This window comes from Molossus molossus, unplaced genomic scaffold, assembly GCF_014108415.1.
Source record: "Molossus molossus isolate mMolMol1 unplaced genomic scaffold, mMolMol1.p scaffold_m16_p_2, whole genome shotgun sequence".
Taxonomy (NCBI): Eukaryota; Metazoa; Chordata; class Mammalia; order Chiroptera; family Molossidae; genus Molossus; species Molossus molossus.
Window position 1 is genome coordinate 121,848,683 of NW_023425355.1, and position 24,766 is coordinate 121,873,448.

Sequence of the window (24,766 nt, forward strand, 5' to 3'; positions counted from 1 at the left end):
TTCTGAATGCTTAATCTTTTTTTTTATTTTTTATTGTAGATGAAAGAGAAGATGTTCAAAAGAAAACATTCACAAAATGGATAAATGCACAATTTTCTAAAGTAAGGATATTTTGTTACTTCTCTTTTTATGATGTAATATAAGTTGCTGAATCTTCTAAATGAACTACCTACCTGTGTCATTTAAATGTCCATATTGTTTTTCTATCATGTCATTTTATTTTAGCTGTGCAAATCTTGGCGTATTAGGTTCACTTTTTTCTTAATCCTCACCCGAGGACATTTTTCCATTTTTATCTTCAGATAGAGTGGAAGGGAGGAAGAGAGAGAGAGAAACATTGATGTGAGAGAGACACATTGATTGGTTGCCTCCCACATGACCACAACTCAGGCCAGAGACAAACCACAACTGAGGTACATAACCTTTGGCCAGAATCGAACCTAGAACTCTTTGGTCCTCAGGCCAACACTCTAACCGCTGAGCCAAACTGGCTAGGGCACATTCACTTTTTAATTAAGGAAGAAGCAGCAGAATATATGGTAAAGAGAAATTTTTTAATTTGACAAAATGTGTCTTTCTTTGGTTGTTCTTGATAATGTTTCTTTAATGATATCAGTCATTAAAGGATTATAACAGCAATCTTCCCATTGAGTAGCTAGTAGATATCACAGATTAGAAGATACGAGGAATTGTTACTGTTCTGAAATTATCATTTTTTTGGTCTTTCTTGGTCTTTACCAAGTTCAAGAAAAACTTATATAACTGCCTTGACTTTATTTAGTTCTATCTCTTGCAGGGGTGGGGAACATCCAACCTGTGGGCCTTATAAGACCTGCAAAATCAATACCAGATAACATCACACACCTCACCATATTAGCCTGACCAAATAAATATAGCAGGCTAATTTTTAAATTGATAATTTTGTATGGCCCCAGAATGATGTTATAAATATCCAAATGGCCCTTGGCAGAAAAAAGATTCCCCACCCTAGCCCGGCTGGTGTGGCTCAGTGATTGAGCACTGACCCATGCACCAAGAGGTCGCCAGTTCGATTCCCAGTCAGGGCACATGCCCAGGTTGTAGGCCCGATCTCCAGTGGGAGGCAGGCAGGAGGCAGCTAATGGATGTTCTCTCTCATCGATGTTTCTATCTCTCTCTTCCTCTCTCTCTGACATCAATAAAGAAAAAAAAATTTTTTTTCTAAAAGATTCCCCACCCTTGCTAGAGCATGTGTCAGCTAATTTAAGATGATAAGTTTATCCTCTTTTTCTGTAGGTATCAATCCATACTATTAATAATATTCATTTATTTTATAATTGGAACTCACAGTAGATCAATAGCATGATTTTAGATAATTATGTGTGAACACAGAGTAAAATATTCTCGAAAATTGGCATTAAGAGTGCAACATAAGGAGGTTTTTGTGGATTTCAAGGTTAGAAAGACTTGGATTTAAATTTAATAATTCTGGATTTGGACAAACCAAATGCTTTGTAAGTCAGCTGCTTCATCTTTTCGTCATGTATGTGTGTATACATGCATATTGAGTTCCTACCTAATAAATCAAATGCAGATAATGGGAATAGAAAGCTAATAAAGTACAGTCCCTATATTCAAGGCTTTAAGTGGTTATTTTGCATGTTATTGTGAGGATTAAGAGTCACTATATGTAAAAATTCCTAGCGCAATGCCTGACACTCTTATTATATATGAATTACGCATGGGTCTGTATCATTTTGTAAAAGTCTTGTAATGGATCCGAAACAATCCACTGGGAGATACGATCTAAATAGTGCTCTCTTGATTGTTACAAAAGATTTTAGAGTATCATCTATTCTTTGTGGTATTTGATAGCAGAATTTTTCCAGGTTCCCTTTAGTATTTTGGCACAAAGTCAAGTTACTAAATTTGAACTAATCAAATTCTATTTGTATTTACTTACTGAATTAATAATTAATACATTGCTATTACACAGCTTTAAACAATAAACATAAGAAGGAACATATATTTTTAAAATACCAAGTTTTAACTAAGCGGGGTGCAAATAATAAAAAAGAATAAATTATAACAATATAAATAAGAGTAAATGAAAAATAAACTCAGAAATATTTAAGATAGGAATTCATAACTCTCAAAATATTTACCAGATAGATGTGTATGGTTTAATTTCTCCATATGCTATCCTCATTAAATTTTTCTTATATTTGGAATTCTGAAATAGGCAATGGATATAAGCTTTCAAAATGTATAGACAAATCAGCACTATAAAGAGATTTTTGAAATAATAAATGTAGCAAAATACTCTGAGTGTTTGACTTAAACAAATGAGTTATTTTAATAAGGTATGTAACCATGACAAAGACAAACACAGTGTGAATTCTTATTACAGAAATCTAAATAGATCATCCCTCTCTATACATTGACATTTTTAAGTTTCATTTACCATAACTCATGTGCTAATATAAACCCTTGTTTGATATCTTATCTTCCATGAATACATTGTGGTTACTGCCTTAGAGTAGTTTTTCCCAACGCTTATAAGTACCTATATTTTAAAAACTGTGGAATAATCACACGCCTGAGTGCACTGACTCTTTTGTTCCCAAGTATTACCCCCCCCCCATCAAATTCAATTCCAACTTATTTCATTTATTTTATAAATGTTCTCCCTAAACCAATTAAAATTAGATCAGGAGAGTCCCCATTCTTTCAAATATAAAAGTTTCACATTTGAAACTTTTTTATCCTAGGTATCAGGAATATAAATAAGTGTTTATAAAGACAGAGGAATGCCCAGCCAGTGTAGCTCAGTGGTTGAACATCGACCCATGCACCAAGAGGTTGCAGGTTGGATTTCTGGTCAGGACATGTGCCCAGGTTGTGGGCCCGATCCCCAATGGGGGGCATGCAGGAGGTGGCCAATCAATGTTCTCTCTCATCGATGTTTCTAGCTCTCTCTCCTTCTCCCTGTAAAATCAATAAAGAAAAAAATTTTTTTTAAATGGCACTTCGGAGAGCAAGACCCTCAGACTGAGCAAATGGGAACCCATTGAAGGCAGGAATGTATTTTCTTTGTAACCACAATGATAATTACTAGTATACTAAATAAATATAGTAAGTGCATTCTGGTCAGTTGTACAGATAATTAAATATATGCTAAGTTTTAAGTTTTTGTTTTAGAGTTTTTTTGTTTGTTTTTTTTAATCCTCACCTGAGAAAATTTTTTTATTTGTCTTCAGATAGAGTGGGAGGGAGAGGGAGGGAGGAGGAGGGGGAAGAGAAACATCTATGTGAGAGATACATGGACTGGTTGCCTCCCGCATGACCCTGACCAAGGCTGAACATGAACCACAATCGAGGTACGTGCCCTTGACCGGAATCGACCCACAACTCTTTGGTGTGTGACGTGATGCTCTACCACTATGCCAAACCAGCCAGGGCTAAGTTTTAAGTTTAAGAAAAAAGGAAAAGTCCTGGCTGATTTGGCTCAGTGGTTAAAACATCGGCCCGCAGACCAGAGAGTCCCGGGTTTGGTTCCACCTAAGGCACGCACCTCGGTTGCGGTTCCTCCCCCGCCCCGGTTGGGGTCGTGTGGGTGGCAGCCAGTCGATGTGTCTCTCTCACATTGATTTTTCTCTCTCTCTCTTCCTCCCTCTCTCCCTCCCATTCAATCTGAAGATAAATGCAAAAAAAAAAAAAATGTTCTTGGGTGAGGATAAAAAAAAAAGGAAAAATTCTGAATGGAAAAGAATGTGTTGAGAGAAAAAGCAATGAAAAATGATCATCTGTGTGATAAATTGGACAAAGACACACACTGCAATAAAAATGAATCTGATGAGTTAAAATGTTTATCAGTGAGGCATCCACACATATATTTATGTAATATTTATAAAGTACAGAGATAGCAAAGTAGTTCCTTATTATGTTGTAAAGCTAAATAAGGGCTATTTTAAGGGGAAACAATGATTAAATATAGGCTTATCATTTTGTGTTATTCGAAGCCAAATGTACCTTTCTAGTAAATCCAACAGATTTTTCACTTTGCCAGTACCATTTTAAAATGGGCCCTATATCTTTTTCAAAATAACTCTTCTATTAACCTTCAATTCTAAACATTTCTACTAGAATGAAATTTATTGCATCTATTCGCTAAAGATAAGCAAACATTATTTATCTCCCCATAAACACAAAGCCATTGCTAGGAAAGATTAATTCAAGGTACATCCTCTATTTATACAATTTGTAAATATTTTATAATTTGCAAAAACTGTACCACAAATATAATTCACGTAATAAGGATCTTGTTCATTCACATAGGTTCATGCACATAAGCTTATTTAAGGCAAGTACACTTTTGAAATCGTGACCAAAAATAATTTTGTCATAAAATTTGCTTGATGTTTGTGTTAGAGAAAAAGCCATCTGTGGGGACAAATATTTACATGACTACTAGATCAACTGAAAGATTAAACTATCCCCCAATGAATTATATGGTTGTTATGATCTTATACTAAATTTAGTAATGATCTTTATTTCTATCCTCTCTATATACTTTTTTTGTGTGATTCTTCCAAAAGCAGTATACTTTATATTTGACTTAGATGAAGTAGAAATGTGTTATTGGTTCTATGAATTTCACAAGAGCCCATTGAAACTAAGCGGCGGTGTCCGGGTTCGTTGTCTCGAAAAATCAAATCGAAGAATGAGTTCACGGACAAAGGAGCAAGGGAAAGTTTTATTTGAAACATAGACAGACTCCCTGCAGCCAGGAGGGGACCCAAGTGGGTTGCTGGTGAGGTTCCTTTGTCTAGAGGTAGAAATATGCCTTGCTAGCCTCTGATTGATCCTTTCAAGGAATTCTGCCTGAGCAACATCCATACATGTTAAAGCTTCTGTTTCCTGTCTGACTGGGTTCAGCCCCAGGTATCTATAGGGGCCTTAGTGGCTTCCCTTTTCATGATAATTTCAACTTCTCCCAGACTATTATTGAGGAGGAGGGGAAACGCCCTTGGAGCAACCCTACACTTGCTTTTGGTTTCTCTTCGAAATCCAATTTTGGTTTCCTACAATCCTTCTTAAATAACCTGGCTTTCTGCAATACAAACACTATAGTTTCGCAGCAGAACTCATTCAGCAATCCTGTTGCCTTGTTCCCAGAAACCAGTAGGTACTGTATATTAATTGGAACAGGTCAGACTCGCCAGCACTATGTTCTTTAACAGTAAATAAAATGTATTTGCAAACCCATCAGGATCTCAGAAAAAGGAAGTATATACACTCTCTGTTCCCTTCTTGCCTGAAACCAGCCTTTCTGGGTTTGTTTGTTTGTGGTTTTTTTTTTGGTTATGTAATTGACCTGTGCTCCTTCCAGGACCTTCTAATTTGCCTTTCTATAAATGCAACCTGGGAGTTTCTGACCTTGGGGGCAGAATTTGCCATGCTGGTTTTAGTTTTGAGATCTGTAGTCCAAATAAACCTCCAGATGCACTGTGTACTGGGTTCTGCCTGTGTGCTGAGCTCCAGGTCATCTCAAACTTCCCATGTGTCTCAGCCTTCCCTCCCCAAGGTCCCATCCCTGAGTGCATAATCTGCCTCTATCTCCTCCAAAATTAACATGATATGATAATAAATCTGTGTCTTTATTACCATGACGTATATGCCCATACATAAAAAGCCAGGACTAACTCAGGATAATAATAACATGAGATAGAGTTAACTGATATAACATACTAAAAGTTCTGAGCTGGCGGGAGATCACATCCACAATGCAAGGCGGATATAGAGCAAAATGGCTTTATTGCATGCGCCTGGGTGCAGGCGGACTGAGATGAGAAGAGTTCAGCAGCGAATTAGGGTTGGGGTGTCAGTTATATACCCTAATTTTAGCTTCAGTTCCTGCTGATGTACTTTATCTGGCCCATTGTCCACCTTGCAGTAGGGCTGGTCGGCTATCTCGTCTGGCATCTGCCGGGTGATCCATTGCCTTACGGATAATCCAGATAATCCTTATCTGTACTCAACAAAAGGTTGAGCAAAGGTCATGTAAGCAACACAATTTCCACAGTTTCTGCCTTTTGCAAACTTTTACCTTTACCCTTTAAAACATTACTAACCCTTTCACACACCTTTCCCAAGAATTCATTATAATTTACCTTCTTGCCAGCATGATGAGCATGATATAAGGAAAATTAACATTAAAATTGTGAGCCAGTAAATCAGGCTTCTTTACAGAGCTCTGTACCATGGAGCCTTAGGGAAAATCATTATATCACACTTGAAGTCATTTTGGAAAGAAAGGTAAACATAAATTCAAATTTTTTGAGTCTTTTTTCCTTATATGTCCATGTCTACTTTGTGAGAAAACGTATATTAAAAGAGCTCTATAAATAGTAAAACATAAACATAAAATATTGCCTTAAAAAATTTTTTTTTTCTTTATTGATTTTAGAGCAGTGGTTCTCAACCTTACTAATGCTGCGAACCTTTAATACAGTTCCTCATGTTGTATGTGGGCGTATCTACATGTGGGCATATCTGCATGTGGGCGTATGCATGTGGGCGGACCCGCCTGGAGATGGATGGAGGAGCAGTGTCTCGGTTCCGGTTCCTAAAACCAATGGAAATACGTGTTTTCCAATGGTCTTTGGCAACCCCTGTAAAAGGGTCATTCAACCCCCAAAGGGGTCAGGACCCACAGGTTGAGAACTGCTGTTTTAGAGAGAAAGGAAGGGAGAGGGAGAGAGAAATGGAAACATCAATGAGAGAGAATATCGACTGGCTGCCTCCTGCATGCCCCTCACTGGGGATCGGACCCACAACCTGGGCGTGTGCCCTCAATGGGAATCGAACTAGCAATATCCTGGTGCATGGGTCAATGATCAACAAATGAGCCACACTGGCCGGGCAAATATTGCCATTTTTTATATAGTGTAATGTATTTTCTGAATTGAAGGAATTATATATTATGCTACTTTCCTTTGATGCCTGCTCATGTCTTTCTTGAACTTGGTTTTGGCAACTTTCTTTGGATGGAACATGGAGAATAGAACATTTACTGTTATATTATCATGCTATACTCTCTATGCCAATCTCTGTTGTCAGTATACACACACAAACCCAGAAACACACATGCACACACACTAAGTAAGCATGTTATGTTTAAACTTAATTGACTGGTTTCATTACATAAAAAGAAGATACTGGGACATAGGGGTGAAACATTGTTTCAGTGAAAGAGGTAACAATATGTATGTGCCTTACCTCTGTCAATTCTAAATTTATATGCCCAGTAGGTGTGGCTCAGTGGTTGAGTGTCGACCCGCATACCAAGAGGGTCGTTGGTTCAATTCCTAGTCAGGGCACATGCCCAGGTTAGGGGCCTTATCCCCAGTGGGGGGTACTCAGGAGGTGGCCAATCGATGTTCTCTCATCGATGTGTTTCTTTCTCTCTCCCTCTTCCTTCCTCTCTCTCTAAAATCAATGAAGAAAAAACCTTTTTTTAAAATTTTATATAGCTAATATTTATATTCAGGAGCGGGCAAAAGTAGGTTTACAATAATACAAATAAATGATACAATAATTAATTAATTAATATTAATGAAGAGCCCTGGCTGGTTTGTCTCAGCGATTAGAGCGTCGGCCATGGGCCAAAGAATCACGGGTTCGATTCTGGCCAAGGGCATGTACCTTGGTTGTGGCTCATCCCCAACGCTGGTCGGGCTAATGTAGGAGGCAACCAATCGATGTGTCCCTCTCACATCGATGTTTGTCTCTCTCTCTCTCTCTCCCCTCCTCCCACTCTATCTGAAAAATTATAATAATGATAATGCAAGAACAAACTTTGTTTCATGTGCTCACAACTGTAAACCTACTTTTGCCCTGTATTACTACTATACAAAGGGCCTAATTTAAGAGAAGTAATTGAGCAGGGTGTTGTATCATGGAAGGTTCACCAGAGATATAAACAGACCACTCTGTGCCTCTGGCATCCTGTTTCTCACTCTGTTTGGTATCAGGAAGAATTAAGATCACTAGAGAGGATGAGAGGCCGTGAGCCACATCTCTGGATCTCAATGAGGAGCTCATATAAAGCTTTGGTAACACTTGAATCATTTGATACTATTGTAGAGAGATGAATATTGCTATAGCAAACTATAAAAATTCTCATTTCAGAAATAGCAAAGACTAGGAACGTTTTTTCCTGTATATCCTCATATTAATAATACTGTTGAGAGTTATGTTTTTATGATAAGTTGCTCCAATGACCTCATGAGGTAAGTATGCAAGATGAGCTAAATGAGAGCTTAGGTCACTTGATCAAGGTAAATGGAAGAGAGGAAGCTGGAACCCAGCAAACTTAACTCTAAAACCTGTGCTATTCTATTTACAATAGCTAAGATCTGGAAACAGCCCAAGTGTCCATCAGTAGACAAATGGATAAAAAAGCTGTGGTACATATACACAATGGAGTACTATGCAGCTGTAAGAAAGATAGATCTCTTATCTTTTGAGACGACACGGAGGGACCTGGAAAGTATTATCCTAAGTGAAACAAGCCAAACAGAGAAAGAGAAGTATCATATGATCTCACTTATTTGTGGAATATAATGAACATAACAGTCTGAGGAATGGGGTAGTCCCAGAAACATGGAAGTAGGGTGCAGACTGACAACCCTCAGAAGAGGGGGTGGTGGGGGTGGGAAGAGATAAACCACAGAACTTATATGCATGTATACATAACCAATGGACATGGACAACAAAGCCGGGGACAGGGTGGGGGAATGGGGAGGAGGGTGTCAATGGGGTAAAAAAAGAGAAATATCTGTAACAAAAAAAAAGAATAAATAAATAAATAAATAAAATTAAAAAATAAATAAAACCCGTGCTATTTCCATATCTGTCACTTTTGTGACTTGACTGTTCCCCCTACAAAATGCTGCTCTTTGCCCTGGCTGGTTTGGCTCAGTGGTTAGAGCATTGACCTGCGGACCAAAGAGTCACGGGTTCGATTCTGGTCAAGGGCACATACCTCAGTTGTAGTTTGTCCCCGGCCCTGGTTGGTCGTGCGGGAGGCAGCCACTCGATGTGTCCCTTTCACATCGATGTCTCTCTCTCTCTCGTCCTCTTTCTCCCTCCCATTCTATCTGAACAAAAATGGAAAGATGTCCTCAAATGGGGGGGAGGGAAGAAACAAACAAAACGCTGCATTTTTCTTGGGACATTTGTCACAAAATTGATGTTTTATGAGAAGTGGAGAGGGGGGGTTTGAAGACATTAAAAACTTAAGAATAGAAAGTATTTAATGCTTACAATACCAATAGAGACTTTAACCTACCTTTGAATGGTTAGTAACCCCAAAACTCAACCATTGTTGAGAATGATTTTTAATCAATTCATTCTGAATGATTTCCCAAACATTAAATGTTAATCCTTGTACATGCTGCTAGGTTTTTGGTGAATGAAGTACTCTAGTTTCCAATATAATCATGTACATTACTGTTTTATTTATTAATATTTTTATTTCCACTAATCATAAGAATTATTATGTGAGATTTTTATTGAATTTATTGGGGTGACATTGGTTAATGAAATTTTATAGGTTTCAGGTGTACAATTCTATAATACATCTGCATATTGTATTGTGTGTTCACCACCCAAAGTCAGTCTCCTTCCATCACCATTTATCCCCCTTTACCCTCTTCTACCTACACCACCCTCCTTTCCCTCTGACAATCACCATAAGGTTGTCTGCGTCTATGAGTTTGTTTGTTTGTTTTTGCTTAATTCCTTCACCTTTTTCATAGAAAACAGACTGACAGCTATCAGAGGAGAGGGTGAGAGGGTGAAAAAGAGAGATTTAAAATATTTATTTAAATTACTTTAATGAGAAATGCAAAATAGTACTTTATTGACATGTGGACTTCTTAACACCTACACTAGAAGTTAAGATGACTTCTAGAATGACTGTCTGTGTTTCCAAGTGAGATAATTATGCTAATGGTTTAATCCACTGAGAACCATTCCCTTGAATGTTTTCCTGAATCTAATCTTTGCAAAGTACCCAAGTAACAAAGGGTATCATTTCAGTTAGTGAAAGGAAAATTGGATTGTGATAGGCCTCACAGTTCGTAATAAAAGACAAATAATGTATTGTGTATATTGCAATCTTTCTTAAAAATATATTGTTCTTGATCAACCCACTGTTACTGAGCTCTTAATAATTCTACCTACTTTTAGAAGGTACACATGTTTTGCTTTTCAAGCTCCTTCATTCTAAAATATCTTATGAGAAAATTGGAATTACTGATTGCTATACCTTCATAATATGGAATAGTCTCAGTGGCAAGCACATTTAGCTAACTCATGTAAATATTTACTAATTAGCATGATTGTTGTTAGCCTATATATATATATACAGATATATATATATATATATATATATATATATATATATATACAGATATATATATATATGTAGCTGATAGGCAAATGCATTAGTTATTTGATTTATTCTATCTTAGGGCCCTACCTGTCTTTCTAGCAAAACATATTAAAGTAATTGATTTTAGTGATTTATTTTCATTTTGGGAAGAATAGTTGGTATTCTGAGACCATGAGGTATATGGCTGTTAAACTAACCTTTCAATATTTAACATGTATCTATTGAATGAAAACTATGTGGCAGGCATTATACACTGATAAAGGCATAATACAATATGGTTTTCCTCTCTAGGAGATTATCATCTAAAGGAGGAAACAATTATATAGCAAATAATTAAAGTAAAACAGGACCGGGTCATGTGGGGGGTGGCCAGTTGATGTGTTCCTCTTACATCAATGTTTCTCTCTCTCCCTCTCTCCCTCTCCCTCTCACTCTATCTGATGATAAATTTTAGAATACCCTCAGGTGAGGATTAAAAAAAATTAAAAAATAAAATAAAACAGGACCTTTAATAGAAGTGTTGTGGGATCACAGAGGAATGAATGACTAATTGCTTTGGAGAGGGAGACAGTTTTTGAAAAGAGGGGCCATTTAATCAGAGATTGTCCATGCAAAGACAATCTAAAGAGAGATGAAGGCAATAGGAATTGCATGTGGAAACATGGAAACATTGAAGAAGTTCAGTCTTTCTGGTGAAAAGAGAGATCTGAGGTTGTGAGAGGAGCACAATATTCCTGAATAATTATATTATTCTTGGGGAGGGTTAGGCCAACAATGAAATATTGGTTTAATCATGTTAATATTTAACTTCTGGCTGGAAAATGTGAAGTTTTAAAACAATAGGCAGTGGCAGAGTAAATAGGCTACCCTATAACCACTAATCCTTCATGCCAAATTGAGTCTGAAGCCTATACTTAAGGATAGACATATGGATCTAAAATGAAAATGCAAGTGGCTTACATTTTTTATAGAGTTGTTTGATATATCATATACTCATCAGCACGCTGCATTGGACTCACCTAGAGGGCTTGTCCAGCCTTTGTGGCTCAGTGGTTGAGCGTCAACCCATGCACCAACAGATCACCAGTTCGATTCCCAGTCAGGACATGTGCCCAGGTCGTGGGGCCGATCCCCAGTGGGGTCATGCAGGAGGTAACCCATCAATGTTCTGTCTCATTGATGTTTCTATCTCTATCTCCCTCTCACTTCCTCTCTCTGTAAAATCAATAAAGAAAAAAAAAAAAGAATGCTGGGACCCGTAGCCAGAGTTTCTTATTTTATGGATTTAGGGAGAGCCCAAAACTTAGATTTATAACAAGTTCAGTTATAAATTTACAACAGGTTCAGTTCCAAGAACAGTTGGAACATGTTCCTATTATTAAAATTACCTGCAACTATTATGTGAAGAAGTGAATAGTATGGATATTCTTCATGTGCCTTAAGTCCCTATCCTTCATAAACAGTCATTTATATAAGGAAAGATGCTTTGACATACATACACATAGTTTGCATTCACTAACATTATTTATTGAGCACCTGTTACATGTCAGGTGTTCTGGGTTTTTTAACATGACAGTAAAGAGACATGCTGATACTGCTGATCCAGGGACCACATTTTGGGAACCACTGCTATAGAATGTCAGTAATTTTATCAGGTCTGTAGTAAGATAAGGAAGGTTTGAGAGAAACTCATCTAGGAATTTAATGAACCCTCAGTGGTGAATGGTCTTTCCCACTTTCTAGCTGAGAATCACTATACTTTATTAAAGTTGGGTTCTGTCTCGAGAGATCTATACTCAATAAGAGAATTGGGTTGGTGTTAAAAGATTTAAAACCTACCAAGCAGGTATCTATTATACACACACATACACACACACATACACCATTATATATCTTATAATGGTCTTCTTTTTTAAAATAAATTGATTGATTGATTTGAGAGAGGGAGAGAGAGAGAGAGGGAGAAACATTGATTTATTGTTCCACCAATCTATGCAATCATTGGTTGCTTCTTGTATGTGCTCTGAACGGAGATCGAACCTGAAACCTTGGCATATCAGGATGATACTCTAACCAACTGAGCTACCCGGCCAGGCCATAATGTTCTTTTTATGTTACAGGTCTTAAAATATATATATCTGATTGGAATAGATATCTAAAATATACCTAAAATTTTCAGTGGATATACACTGTCTTTCAATTTATTTTTTATTCATTATTTTGCTTCTGCAGAAGAATTTCATTTTAGTAGCATTCTGAGGGTCTTCCTCTGTGCTCTACTTAATGGATTATGTTTTTTACCTTACCGAGGTTCTTTGGCCACCTAGAATTCTCTATGGAATTATGATCATGAAAGCTAGATCACAAAGAGTTAAGATCACATCTGACAATAATCTGTTGATGTAAGTTTAGCAGTAGAAACCACTCTTGTAGCAGCTATAGGAAGATTTTTAAAATTCTTAGACCACAAAAGGCGCAGTTTGGTTTCAAAAGTCCTTTGCTTAATCTTATCTCAATTTAAGCCTTAATTTCACTATCTCAATTCTATGTGCAGAGAGAAAAAACAATAAAAGTAGACGAATGGTAATCAATAAATAAGCAATCACTTTCAGTCTTGTGCAGAATTGTGACCCACTCATGGATGAAGGCAAACAGACACCTTAATTAGAAATGTGAGTAAAGTCGCCCCTTGGTTTAATTTAAGCTGCTATCTACTAAGAACAAATGAAAATTATAGATGACTTTGCTAAATAGTTTCTTCTTTGATTTAAATCATCTGGCCCCCAGAAAAACCACTCTTTTCAAAATACATGATGGTACTTTTTAATTAATTAATTAATGTATATCCTTACCCGAGGACATTTTAGCATTTATCCTCAGATAGAGTGGGAGGGAGAGAGGGAGGAAGAGAGAGAGAGAAACATCTACATGAGAGAGACACATCGAGTGACTGCCACCCACAGGACCCCAACTGGGGCCAGGGACAAACTGCAAACGAGGTACGTGCCCTTAGAGGTAACCGAACCTGGGTCTCTCTGGTCCACAGGCCAACGCTCTAACTGCTGAGCCAAACCAGCCAGGGCTGTGATGGTACTTTTTATAGGAAGTGGTCCCATTATTAGTTACCTGCAACTATCATATCAGAGAATAAATATTTTGAACATTATGTGTATATACTAAGTTTTTAACCTCCATAAATAATAATTTAAATTTAAGGAAACATGCATTGATAAAAATACACCTAAAGTCAACATTCGTTAACTTATTATTTATTGTGTACCTATTAGTTGTCATTGGGCCCTGTGAGACAGATGAGCTAAACTAAGGGAGGAAACATTTAGCAAACTAGACAATGTTCTCTGTATTTGTCAACTTGTTGGTTTACTCTGTCTGTAAGTAGAATATAGAATTTCAGATAGTGATGGGTGCTAAGAGGAAAGATAAATACAGAGGAAAGGAAGAATATGAACAGAGTATGTTACTGTCTTATATAGTGGATCCTGGGAAGACCTCTCTGAAGAGATGTGTAAGAAACCTAAGAAAAGAAAAGAGTGGATCATGCAGGTGTGTTGGAGAAGAAAGTTCTAGGCAGAGGGAAGAACATGTATACAGGTCCTGAGGAGAGCGTTTGTGTGCAGGGGACAGCAGGATGGCTGAAGTAGAGTGACTGGGACTAGCATGAACTTCAGGTGAAGTGATATTAGAGATATTAAGGCTTCTCTACTAGGAGACAGAGTTTTAAGCAGTGGCTGGAAGCAGTATAAATTACACTGTAAGCCCCGGCTGGTGTGGTTGAGCATCAACCCACACAACAAGAGGTCCCAGTTTGATTCCCAGTCAGGGCACATGCCCAGGTTGTGGGCCCGATCCCCAGTGGGGGGCACGGAGGAGGCGGCCAGTCGATGTTCTCTCTTGTCGATATTTCTCTCTCTCTCTTTCTCTCCCTTCCTCTCTCTAAAATCAATAAAGCAAAAAGAAAAAAGAAAAGAAAACCTGCAATACCTGACTATTTAGTCATGGGCACTGATCTCTTAAACAAAAAAGTTTCTAATGTTGACATAATTGCCCTTCGTCTACCTCCATCCACCTTCTCCTCCCTTAGCCTTCACCAATGTATTGTTTTATCCATGGGATCTGCATACCCCAACCTATTGTGCTTTTATGGAGGCTTCATTACATAGGCACCAGTGGATTAACTCATTAGCCACGGTACTCAATCTCCAGTCCCTCTCCCCTCCCCAGAGGGCTGGGTTCCCCTGGCAACCAGCCCCCATCCTGAAGTTACCTAATGGCTTTCTAAAGGTCATGTCATTAACATAAAGAAGATATTATTATTGCTCTTATCACTCAAAATTCCAAGAGTTTTAGGAACCCTGAGCCAGAAACAATCTTCTGTTTCTGAACTAAAAGGATTCCTTTGCCTGAGCACATCAAAATCCAATAAAACACAAACAGCAGTTAGCAGCAAATAAAGTAAAGGTTGATTTAAGGAAATAGCACGAAACCCAGGTGATCTGGGGCTCTACAACCTGGCTCCCCCAGGCCCACACAGGGACAGATTACATAGGGGAAAATTTATTGATCATGGTAACTATGGGAGCTGGGGTCATGGGCTCTACTGATTGGTTGGAGCCAGGTAGTAATTGATCATTGTATCAGGTCCTGATGTCAGGGCATCTGTTTGGTTTCCCTAGGGTGTGATCAGTAGGTTCCTTTGGTTTTCATGGGCCTGGGGCTAAAACACAACTCAAGTTAAGATGTTATCTTTAGTTTGACTTGAAACTTTGTTTCTGTGGTCAACAGACCTGAGACTTTTTTCCTAAGACTGATGCTGACCAGAACCTGATGTCCTAAGGGCTAATGATTTAGGAAGGGAATGGATGTGCAGAATGTGCAAAGGAGAAATGATCTGGTAGAAAGGAGGCAAGTGAGTCATGATGCTATTAGGCTGGATGAGGCTAGTTTGAATGAAGGAAAAAGTCGTATTAATGAAATGAAGTTCGTATGTGGTTACAAGATCAAATATATATTTCTTATTAAAAATCAAAATATTACAATAGAACTTAGGGCTCATCATTAAATATCATTCTACATTAAAAGGGAATGATAGACTATTTGATTCCTGATCCTGGGCAAGTTATATAGTTAGTGAGTTGAGACCACTAGTTCTGCCTTAAAGCAAGGAAGCCCTTCCCCAAATTTGCTAACACCTTGATTGTTAATGTCTCTTTATGTTAATAGATTTATGCTTTTTAAAAAGATTTTTCTGCCCTGGCCGGTTTGGCTCAGCGGTTAGAGCGTTGGCCTGCTGTCCAGAGAGACCCGGGTTCAGTTCCCGCTAAGGGCACGTACCTCGGTTGCAGTTTGTCCCCGGCCCTGGTTGGGTCGTGCGGGTGGCAGCCACTCGATGTGTCCCTTTCACGTCGATGTTTCTCTCTCTCTCTCTCTTCCTCTCTCTCCCTCCCACTCTATCTGAACAAAAAATGGAAAAAAATTTTAAAAAATATCTTTACATTCATGCTAATATATTTTTCTAATATTGAAGGGAAAAGATATACATTCAGTAACAATTAATGTTGGCTTAGGTTTTCTCTAATGGTCTCTTCAGGAATCTGGAACATTGTTGATCACCACAAAAAATGGTAATGTTTGAGTTCTGTATGCCAGTTTTCAAGTAAAATTGACTTAGCTCCTACCTTTTAAGAATAAAGGCAAAGCAGAATGTTTTATGTTACAGATTTTATTATCATAATTGACTTTTCAAGAATGGAATACAGTTTTGGAATGTCAGCAATATTCCCTTGATGTTTAGGTATGCCTCACTCTGTTGTATTCACATATATTTTGAAAGAAGCAGTTCAAATGAATATTACTTCTGATAATATTCTAAATGAGCTATGTAAGTAGAATATTATGGTCCTAGACATAAATACATTGGGATTTATTCAAGCCTATACTTTAAGGCATTTTGGTATATCCTCTGAAGAACAAACCTGTCGTCTTGATACCATTGTAATAAACCTGTTTTTTAATTAACAGGAAAGAAGCAAAGGGGCTGGACAGGGAGAGAATAGGCACATGCGCAGTAAAGTCTGGGTGATATTGAGAAGGTACTTGCCTGTCAGTCACACCTGGGGACAGGTCATTGGCCACTAAATCCCCAGCTGCAGCTCTTCTAGGACTGGTTTAAAGGAATTGGGACTTTAGAAATGCAGGGATGTAATTACACACAAATAAAAATCACTCATCTTCCTGTGCAAGTCTTAGAAAATTATTTTTCTCAAAATATCATAAGAACCTGACCCCCAGCATCCAGTGGGGGAAGGGACACCCACTTCCACTGGTAACAATATAAGTAAAAAACTAGTTTGGATTAAAAACAATTTAAAGATCATTAAGAACACTGCCTGATAACCTAAGATCCTAAACAATTACATTATATGAATGTTACATTTAGTATATTTTCTATTTTATCTTAGTTATAGGTTAGCTAATTGGCAGTGTCAAGTTATAAAACAAGTAGTGTTAACTTACAAAAGAAGTGCTCCTAAATATATAAAATCACAATGCTTTTATTCATGAATAACATTTGCTGTTTATTGTCTTTGGTTGATGAAGAATCTATTTATATGTGTGTGTGTGTGTGTGTGTGTGTGTGTGTGTGTGTGTGTATTTTAATCCTCACCCGAGGATATTTTTTCATTTATCTTCAGATAGAGTGGAAAGGAGAGAGAGAGAGAGAAACATCGATGCAAGAGGGACACATTGATTGGTTGCCTCCTGCACGACCTGGACCAGGGCCAGGGAAGAACTGCAACCAAAGTACATGCCTTTGACCAGAATTGAACCCAAGACTCTTTGGTCCAAAGGCCGATGCTCTAACCCCTGAGCCAAACCGGCCACGGTGCTTTCCTATGTTGTTCAATTTCAGGATTTCTGGTAGCAGAGGTCTATGAGAATTTTTTTCCATGTCTTTTTTAGAAAAAAAATCATACATAGATATTATGGTCTAACTATGGTGGACCAGTAATTTGCTTACTGAACTTTTACCTTTCATGTAGGAAATAAAACAATGAATCAGAGATGTACATGTTAGGTGCTAAAATCAACTCTGTCATTTGCGAAGTATTTTACATCTCAGATGTGAAGAGAACCAAAAGATGAATGAGTAGGCAATATTTTTTTTTAATGATTAGGAGGATTTGGGGGGGGGGTAAAAAAAAACACAGGAATGTTATTTTTGTTCTTTTATAATATTAAAGCAAATTTTAGTATTAAAGAATAATGTTAATCCATCTTTTTTTTAAAGTATATGAAGCCCTAGCCCATGTGGCTCAGTTACTTGGGTGTTGTCCCATGCACCAAAAGGTTGCTGGTTCGATTCCCAGTTGGGGCACATGCCCAGATGGTGGGCTTGAACAAATTAACAAGAGAAAAATAATCAAATTTCATACATATACAAATTTCATACATGTATATGGGAACCCCACATACATGAGAGAGCCAAAGACTTCACATACAAGAGAGGTTCAAAGACAGAAAGGGAAAATGAAGTATAAGACATTCTGAGCTAAGGATGAGATAAGGTCCAAAGAAGTTATCTCTGATAATCTCTTATGGGCAAGGACCCTCATTCAAATTCTTCTAGGTAATTAAGGGGGGGACAGAATTTTCTCTTGAGCCCATTGGGTACTGGTTGCCTTTAGCTCAAAATAATCTACATACCACAGGTACACATCTTGAAATGACTTGTTCTGAACCCCTACAGTGTTGAGGAAATTCTTTTAGATTAAGTAAGGTAGGAAGGAGAACAAGGATTTAAATATCAGAAAAATGTCCTATGAGAAAACTCAGAAGAATTGGAGTGTTTAGCCAAATTAGAAAATAATCTAAGTGGTGCCTTTCTCATATTGGTTTTTGGAACACTTTGCCTTTATTTTGCTTAAATTCATTGCTAATTAGGTGGCTTTTAAAAATTAGGTTTTACATACATATAGAATTAATATTATGTAGTAAAGAATTGACTAAACACAAGAAGGATAGTCTTGGACAGAGTAATACATGACAGAAGGAAATTGGAGTCATCTACATTTATTCTGCGAAACAAAAGATAATAATGAGAACTCTGAATATCTAAACCCCTTTAATAATAATGGGAGTGGAGGGATGATCTATGAGTAGTTTTCAATATTTGCAAAAGACTCATAAAAGCATGTATTTTTTAGCATCAAGTCCCTATAGTCAAACTTAAATTACTCCTAAAGATGAGCGTCCCTTATTATTATTTTTGTTAATACTTACCCGAGGATATTTTTTTCCATTGATTTTTAAAGAGGGTGGAAGGAGGGAAGTGGGGGTGGGGGGGGAGAGAGAGAGAGAGAGAAACATTGATGTGAGAGAGACACATTGATTGTTTACCACCCACAAGCGTGCACCCTGACAGGGGCCAGGGATTCAACCTGCAACTCAGGTACATGCCCTTGACTGGGAATCAAACCCCCCATCCTCCAGTGTTTAGGCTGACGCTCTAACCACAGAGCCACACTGGCCAGAACAAGTGTCCCTTTTGTAGAACTATCACTACATTCATGGAAGTCCTGGGTAATTCACAGGCATTGTCAACATGCCACAGTCCTTTGAAGCTCAAGGAATAAGACATTTTAGTCTTTTAACATTTCATAACTCTGTGTGCTCATTGTTCCTAATAGACAGGCCCCAGCATCTGTGGTTCTTAAAACACCATTCAGAATGTCACATTATAGTCAGTTCTCACACTTATCTGGCAGGGATTCTTCTTTGTGCAAAAAAAATCTTGTCATAAAATTTAGTTCCTACATCAGGTAACCTACCTCTTATTATCATGGAGTCACATGGCCCCATAATCTATTTTATCAGTAAGGAGTGATTAGAAGAGTGACTGGCCCTCAGTAGATTCACAATAAATATTGCTGCATAATTACTGAATTGAAAGAGTGAGTGGTGAATTTATTGAAGAAGAAAGAGATGGAAACCTGAGAAATTTGGGAATATTGTCCAATAAAAGTATAATGCAAACCACTTATATAATTTAAATATTTCTTGTAGTCCCATTTAAGAAGTAAAGACCAGCCAGTGTGGCTCAGTGGTTGAGCATTGACCCATGCACCAAGAGGTCGCCGGTTTGATTCCTGGTCAGGGCATGTGCCCAGGTTATGGGTCTGATCCCCAGTGGGGAGCATGCAGGAGGCAGCTGATCGATGTTCTTTCTCATTGATGTTTCTATCTCCTTCTCTCTCTCTAATCAATAAAGGAAAAAAAAAATTGTTTTTAAAGAAATATTTAAACTGTATTTTAGTTCTTAAATATATAATTTTTTTGCTCCATATAACTAATTAAGTAATGGCAATTGTAATTTTAGGAGAAGACTCCCTTACTATTCATTATAATGCTAAATGAAGAATTGTCATTTTCTAATTAAATGTGAATACTTTAGAAATTGGCACTTTTTTCTCAATAGATTTACATTTTAAAAAGAGAAAAACACAATGTATACATATATCAACTCATCACAATGTACACTTTAAATATAATTTTTTGCTCTGCTGGTGTGGACCAGTGGTTAGAGCATTGGCCCAAGCACCAAAGCATCATGGGTTCTATTCCCCATCAAGGGCACATACCTGGGTTACAGGTTTGATCCCCGACTGGGGCACGTGCGGGAGGCAACCAGACCATGTCTCTCTCACATTCATGTTTCTCTCCCCCTCCCTCCCACCTTTCCACCCTCTCTAAAAAACAAAAAAACAAACAATGTAAAAAATATCTGTGGGTGAAGATTAACAAAAAAAAAAAATCTTATAATTTTATTTGTCAAGTAAACTGCAAGAAACCTGAAAAGCAAGAAAGATCTCTTAAATTTGCTTTCTTTTAAATATAAAAATATTTAATTGAAAAAAATTGATAAGGTAATTAAGTATTTTAGAATGAAATCTTTGTAATATTTATTTTGAAAGGATTACATAATTATTTTTAGTTGTTTGCTCAATTTTAGCACTGTGTTGACATATGCAATATTTCTTTTTTTTTTATCCTCACCTGAGGACCTTTTTTTTCCATTTTTTGCTCAGATAGAGCGGGGGAGAGAGAGAGTAACATCAACGTGAAAAAGACACATCGAGTGGCTGCCACCTGCACAACCCAACCAGGGCCGGGGACAAACTGCAACCGAGGTACGTGCCCTTAGCGGGAACCGAACCCAGGTCTTTCTGGACCGCAGGCTGACGCTCTAACCGCTGAACCAAACCGGCCAGGGCATATGTAACAATTTTTAAGAAAAGTCAATAGTGGTATTGCAAGTAGATAGTTCAGCTCACCTAAAAGTAATTAAAATCTAAATGAAGTTGGTCCAAATTGGGTAAATTTAAGTAAAAACTTTACGAAAGATATTTTTTCGTATTAATCAGACTCATCAAGTAATTGTTTTTGTTTCTTTTTGTTCAATAAACATTCAGTAAATAAGTTAGCTGGATACTCTAAACTGTTTTTTTGTTTGTTTGTTTGTTTTTGGTACATGCCCCTAGCTGCTAGGGCCTAGTGGGAACCGAACCCGGGACTCTGTGGTCCACAGGCCAATGCTCCAACCGCTGAGCCAAACCAGCCAGGGTGTAAACAATTTTAATATTCTTATTTCTAATACTTTAAAAATGGAGTTTGATGCCTTGAAAAGCAATATTAAAACTTTCAATAGATATTAAAATGTTTATTAGGTTACTTTTTTAGCATAACAAGATTCACAAATACTTCATTCTTTTCAAATTGTAAATAGTCACCTTCCACTTTGAACAATTTTTCTAATCATTTTATTTCGAGATTTCTGAGAGCTTTGAAAACTTATATTTGGTGACACCACTTAAAATGTGCTTTACACTTCTCGTCATTATTTAATCTTTGAAATGATACTTTATCATTGCTTAAATCAGTGTGGGTACATTGAACAGGGTTCAAGAGCCACTCCGTAGGACTGAGTCATTAGCCTGTAATTTTACAGTGGATGAAGTACTGTTTTCATTACTTAAAAAAAAAAAATAATAATAATGACCTTGCAATTGACTCTTACATTTAGCATTTTTATCTCAGCTGTACCACCATTAAATATAACTCTTTTCATTGACCACATGAAAAGCCAGAAAATCATGGGGTCACAGTTTAATCTAATTCAATTTAAATCTAACAAAGATAACCATAATTATCAATTTACCAACTCAGAGACCAGAGTGAAGTTACACTTTAAACTGTGTTGATTTGGGAATAATTAGCCTTAAATTTTAAACCATTATTCTGGGGGGTGAGGTGGGGCTTAAGCTCTTTCAAGAGGGTTGAATGATTTACGAAGTTGAAACTATTTCCTGACCAGAGCTAACTCGGTTGTGCCTACTGTCCAGTCTTCATGAATAGATCTTATTTCACTTGGGCTGCCTGAGGTCACAGACATCATCAGTGGCGGTATAAAGGCTAGTTCCCCACAAAGATTTGGAGCACTATGTTAAAAAAATCACAAGACATGAACTCCTTGCCTCCTAGGACCTGAAATGCCCCTTATTTTGAATGGATAAGGCAATAGATATGATAGAAGCAGGGCTGAGCCGAATCCTGATGGTGACATTTCCAGAGCAGAGGAATTTGTATTAGAAAAATGGACAATGAGGGCTTGCTGCCCAAAATTGTTTGTCCTTTGAAAAATGTGCCTGTTAGCAAAGTCCCATAACTAGGAATTTTAGATAAAGTTCATGTGTACATTTTGTAAAACACAGTGCTTTCCACAGAATTCAAGTGAAAAACAAAGAAAACACTAATTACATTATTTGTAAAAACTATTCACATGTAGGCTCAATATTGAACCTAAAAACTAAAGTAATTTGCCCTGGCTGGATTGGCTTAGGGTTACAGCATCAGCCTGTGGACCCAAGAGTCACAGGTTCAATTCCTGGTCAAGGGCAAGTCAGGGTCATGCACGAGGCAACGTTTCTTTCTATATATATCCCTCCCTCCCTTCTAGTCTCTCTAAAAATCAATGGAAAAATATACTCAGGTAACGATTAACAACACACACACACACACACACACACAAAAACTAAAGTAACTCAAGGATAATAGGATAGATATGTAATACTAATAACTCTCACTTATTAAGTGTCAGGCATTATTATAATGGATTTACATGGGTGATCTCATTTAATTCTTAGAGTAGCATTTTGAGATAGACACTATTAGAATTCCCATTTTGCATATGAGAAAAACAAAACATAGAATAAATAACTTGTGCAAGGTTAAACAGTGACAAAGTAAGGATACTTTCTAAGGCTTTCAGGGCTCCAGAATTCACATTATTAAATAATCAATTATTTCTCAAAGTCAGGGGCTTTCACCTTTTTCCTATTTGCTGTCCACCACCCAATTTAAGAGAATAAGTGAGAGCCCTTGATACTTGATGATCTAGTATTCCCCCCCCTTCTCTCTCTCTCTCACACACACAACTGAAAAAGTTTTCTTATCCTTACCATATATGTCTACACACTAACAATTTTTATTCCATTCTATTTGATTTTTTAAATCAGACCGGCCAGTGTGGCTCAGTGGTTGAGCGTCAACCCATGCACCAAGAGGTCACCGGTTCAATTCCTGGTCAAGGCACATGCCCAGACTGTGGGCCAAATCCCCAGTGGCGGGCATATAGGAGGTGACCAGTCGATGTTCTCTCTCATAGATGTTTCTCTCTCTCTATCCCTCTCCCTCTAAAATCAATCAATCAATCAATCAATAATTATTTAAAATTAATTAATTATTTAATTAATTAAAGCTGGCATGACATATAAATTGGTTTCACAACCCACTAATGTCTTGACCTGTGTCTTGAAAAGCACCTTTCTAGATGATTTGTCCAAACTACTTACTCACAAGGTCAAGTCCTAAATATAAGTGTCTGACTTAAAAAGTGATGCTCTTTCTTCTTGGTTTTATAACCATTTCAGTTCAAGATTTGTTTGTTTTCTCCTTTTTCTCAATATTAGTTATAAATCAGAATATTTGCTGATGAAATGGGAACATTGTCAAAGGGGCAATCTCTAACTACAATGCATGGGTCCAGGATGCAGTAAAGCAAATCAATGTCCATAAAACCAAATGTACTTTTTTCTTTACCGAAATGCAATATATAACATGGACAGTTTTGAAGGAAAGAAAAAATTTGTAAAAGAAAAGTTTTCGTAGATTGAGTACACATTTTACTTTCTTAGATTATCATTGAGGAATTGTCACCTCAGAAAACTTGGAAAAGGCAAAATTTTTCGAAGATCAGAGCCAGGGTGTTCTAATTTTAATGAGATCATACATCTTAATTTAGCTTTAGAAATGACCGGGGGCGGGGGGGCCTGGACGGTTTGGCTCAGCGGTTAGAGCATCGGCCTGCAGTCCAGAGAGACCTGGGTTCGGTTCCCGCTAAGGGCATGTGCCTCGGTTGCAGTTTGTCCCCGGCCCTGGTTGGGTTGTGCAGGTGGCAGCCACTCAATGTGTCCCTTTCACGTCGATGTTTCTCTCGCCCTCTCTTCCTCTCTCTCCCTCTACCCTGTCTGAACAAAAAATGGAAAAATGTTCTTGGGTGAGGATAAAAAAAAAAAAAAAAGGCCAGGGGGAAGTGTTACAACATCAAAATCATTTCAATTAGACATGTAGACTTTGGTTCCAGCGAATCTGAGTCACCCGTGATTTCCAAGTACACGAGGAAGACATAGGTACCAGTGTTCCTCTCATTACCATGGCTTGTGTCTTGTCACTTCCCATTGTTCATATGTTTTTTAATTTTGTTTTTTTTTTAATAATTTAGGTATGATGCCATGCAAAACAGCTGTACGTATTTAGTGTATACTGTCACTATGTACAATTTCAATGTCATAAACTTAATCATCACCTCTAAAAGTTTCCTCTCCCACTTTATTTTTTACAGATGTCCCTCCTTTTCCCCACATTGAGGCCGTTTTTGTCGTCATCATCGTTGTTGTTGTTAATCCTCACCTGAGGATACTTTTTCCATTGATTTTTAGAGAAAGTGGAAGAGAAGGGGAGAGAGAGAGAGAGAGAGAGAGAGAGAGAGAGAGAGAGAGAGGGAGAGAGAGAGAGAGAGAGAGAGAGAGAGAGAGAGAGAGAGAGAGAGAGAGAAACATCAATGTGAGAGAGACACATCAAATGGTTGCCTCCTGCACATGCCCTGACCAGAGCTGGGGATTAAACCTGAAACCCAGGTCCATGCCCTTGACCAAGAATCAAACCCTTGACTCGTGGGTTTTCAGGCTG

At 37.7% G+C, this 24,766-nt stretch overlaps 1 protein-coding gene across 1 annotated transcript in view; it reads left to right on the forward strand.

Annotated features, from left to right (window-relative positions):
• Positions 1-24,766, forward strand: part of DMD (dystrophin) — a 2,326,146-nt gene that overhangs the window by 331,940 nt on the left and 1,969,440 nt on the right. Inside the window, exon 2 of the mRNA XM_036270045.1 lies at positions 40-101. Within this exon, the coding sequence (XP_036125938.1) occupies positions 40-101 (62 nt within the window). The remainder of the gene's footprint in view (positions 1-39; positions 102-24,766) is intronic.